This window comes from Bidens hawaiensis, unplaced genomic scaffold (genome assembly GCF_021521415.1).
Source record: "Bidens hawaiensis isolate Kalapana, Puna unplaced genomic scaffold, B.hawaiensis_p1.1 tig00035159_1, whole genome shotgun sequence".
NCBI classification, from domain to species: domain Eukaryota; kingdom Viridiplantae; phylum Streptophyta; class Magnoliopsida; order Asterales; family Asteraceae; genus Bidens; species Bidens hawaiensis.
In genome coordinates, this window is record NW_027496130.1 from 144,455 (window position 1) to 147,096 (window position 2,642).

Consider the following 2,642-nt stretch of genomic DNA (forward strand, 5'->3'; position numbering starts at 1 on the left):
ATGCTTCTTTGTTTCACTTTTGAAAAGGGTTACACCTGGTTTACTATTATACGATACTTTTAAACGTATTAATACATAGTTATATATGCTTCTTTGTTTCACTTTTGAAAAGGGTTATACAAGTATCACGTGATTATCTTTGTTTAACTCGATTAAAAATTTGAATCAAATTTAAGTTTTTCGAGTCCGATTCAAATGTTGGACACCACTAATCATAATTTAAAACGCGTTAACAAAACATACCACATTTAAAATATAGTCCATATTGTGAAAGTACAAGTTTGAATAATAGCTAAAGTTTCAAGTGAGGTTGGAGCACCCTTTGCCCCTACAACTCATAGCAAAAATCCTTTCTTCTCCATTCTTGAATTTCTACCCTACTTGTCCATCTAAACTCAAACCTCATATAGTCATATAAACCACCAAAATTGATCATATCCAACTGCCAACCAGACCATTTTCACTAATCCCATATTCAAACTTATACCCCATGCATAAATAGTTGTGCATTTGTAGACACTGTTCACATATCTTGAACACATGGATGACAACCATTACTATAAAAGGCAAACTTTACTCAAACTTATCTTCATTAATCTATATACTATTCCACTACCCTTAATCATTTCATGACAACACTCTTTTCCTTTCCTTTTTAATGCTTTCCATTCACTCCTCTCCAACTTAAGATACATATTTAATCTCACAAACAAGCTAATAGTCTAATACATATCATATATTAACTTTTGGATCTTGTTTAGTTGTTTGTAACTCACTCTTTCAAGAGAACTTTGTCAATTTTACTTCAAGAATGTCGGTGAGTATCCCGGTCTCATCTCAACACAAGAAACCGTACCATCGTAGGAACGGTTCAGACGAGCTTGACGTGTTTGAAGCCGCTCGTTATTTCTCAGGTGGCACTGAAAACTCCAGTGCCACCTACAAAACCAGCACTGGCGGAGCCAGGAATTTTAATTACAACACACGACCTTTTGGACGAATGAGTCTTGACATGCCAAACCATAGAGAGAATAATAATAATAATCCTATTCCATTACAATCCATGTTGATGGAGAATAGGATGATGATCAACAAAGAGAAGTCCAAGCAACCAAGCTCACCAGGAGGGAAATTGGCTCATTTCTTGAACTCTTTATTCAACCAAACATCTTCAAAGAAGTCAAAGTCAAAAACAAAGTCAACAAAGGATGAGGATCAAAGTCCTAGTGGTTGGAGGAGGAAGAGAAGGAGTAGCATGAGTAATTTCACTAGTAGAACCACCACCAGTACCACAACCGCCACCACGAATGATTCGAAATCTTCATTTTCAACATCAATAAGCTCAGGATTTAGAACACCACCTCCTTATCATGTATCAAACACACCCACAAAGACTAAACCCTATTCATATCTCAAACCCTCACCAACTCAAATTACCAAAATACCCATCACTGGAAACCTCAACAAGATTGAAACTTTCACTCTCATAAATAATCTTGCTGACAAAAAAATAAATTTCCATAATGGGTATTTGGAGAAAGTAAAAACTTATGATGAAAAACAAGAAGATATTAAAGAATACAAGAGGTTTCTTGATGATGAAGGTGGAGATAGTGATTCAAGTTCTGATCTTTTTGAGTTAACAAACTGTGATTTGGGTTATTGTTCAAGTGGTTTACCTGTTTATGAAAGCACATGTATGGATATTAGCATCAAGAGAGGTGCACCAATCTCTAGCTAAGTGTAAAGTGTGTGTTTTCAGGTTCAAATTCTTGAGCAATCACTTATTTTGCAACATAAAACCCTAGTTAATAATCCGTACCATGTATTCACATGCATGTAAAGAATTTTGAATTTTGAATTTGATGTTCATCTTTAGCACTTTTGTTAACCTTGCTTTTATTTTTCTTGATCATAAGTTAATTGATTTTGTTTTTTACTTGATGCACCGTGCAAAATATTAATGATAGACAGTGAATTTGTGAATCCACTTTATTATAAACTTTATACTTTTATAGGTCTAATTTGTATATATATATGTATTAAAAAAGAGATGAATGACTACAAATCTTGAGGAAGTATTAATATATAATGATGAAAAGTAATACTTTTAAGCTATGTTGTAATAAAGGTCCGGGTGGGACACATTCAATTAATGAACTAAAACGGTGATTGACAAAATAGTCTCAAAAGGATATGATTGATAGCTTAAATGATATATGAATTAATTATAATCATTAATGATAAATCTAATTATCTCTACCATAAAATCCTACGTGTCGCTCTCAAGTTGTCCCCCCCATTCTCTAGAGTCACCAGATTGCTTGATTTCTAAGGTGCTGTTTGTTTTTCAGAGGTAAAACATCTGCAGTCTGCGGACCATATCTGTAGGCATCTGCAGCAGAAGAGGTGGACCAAACATCTGCAGACTGTAAGAAGAAGACTGTTTGTTTTTTAACGTCTACAAACTGTTAAAATAAAGTCATTAAAAACAAAACCTTTATATAAAAGCAAGTACCTTTCAACTTCAACTCCCGCTGTTTAAACACAAATCTAAATTTAGCGTAAGTAACCAATCAAAATGACTAATAAGGCCGAGATTGCTTATATATTACCTCTTTTTAACTTTTATAAGTTGTTTT

The 2,642-nt window shown here is 33.7% G+C and overlaps 1 protein-coding gene across 1 annotated transcript; it reads left to right on the plus strand.

The window, feature by feature from the left end:
- Nucleotides 1–351: 351 nt before the first annotated feature.
- Nucleotides 352–1,931, plus strand: LOC143587145 (protein BIG GRAIN 1-like E). The gene has a single exon (XM_077068520.1). It carries the CDS (start codon nt 812–814, stop codon nt 1,739–1,741), a length of 930 nt encoding a protein of 309 aa, XP_076924635.1. The 5' UTR covers nt 352–811; the 3' UTR covers nt 1,742–1,931.
- The last annotated feature ends 711 nt before the right edge of the window (nt 1,932–2,642 follow it).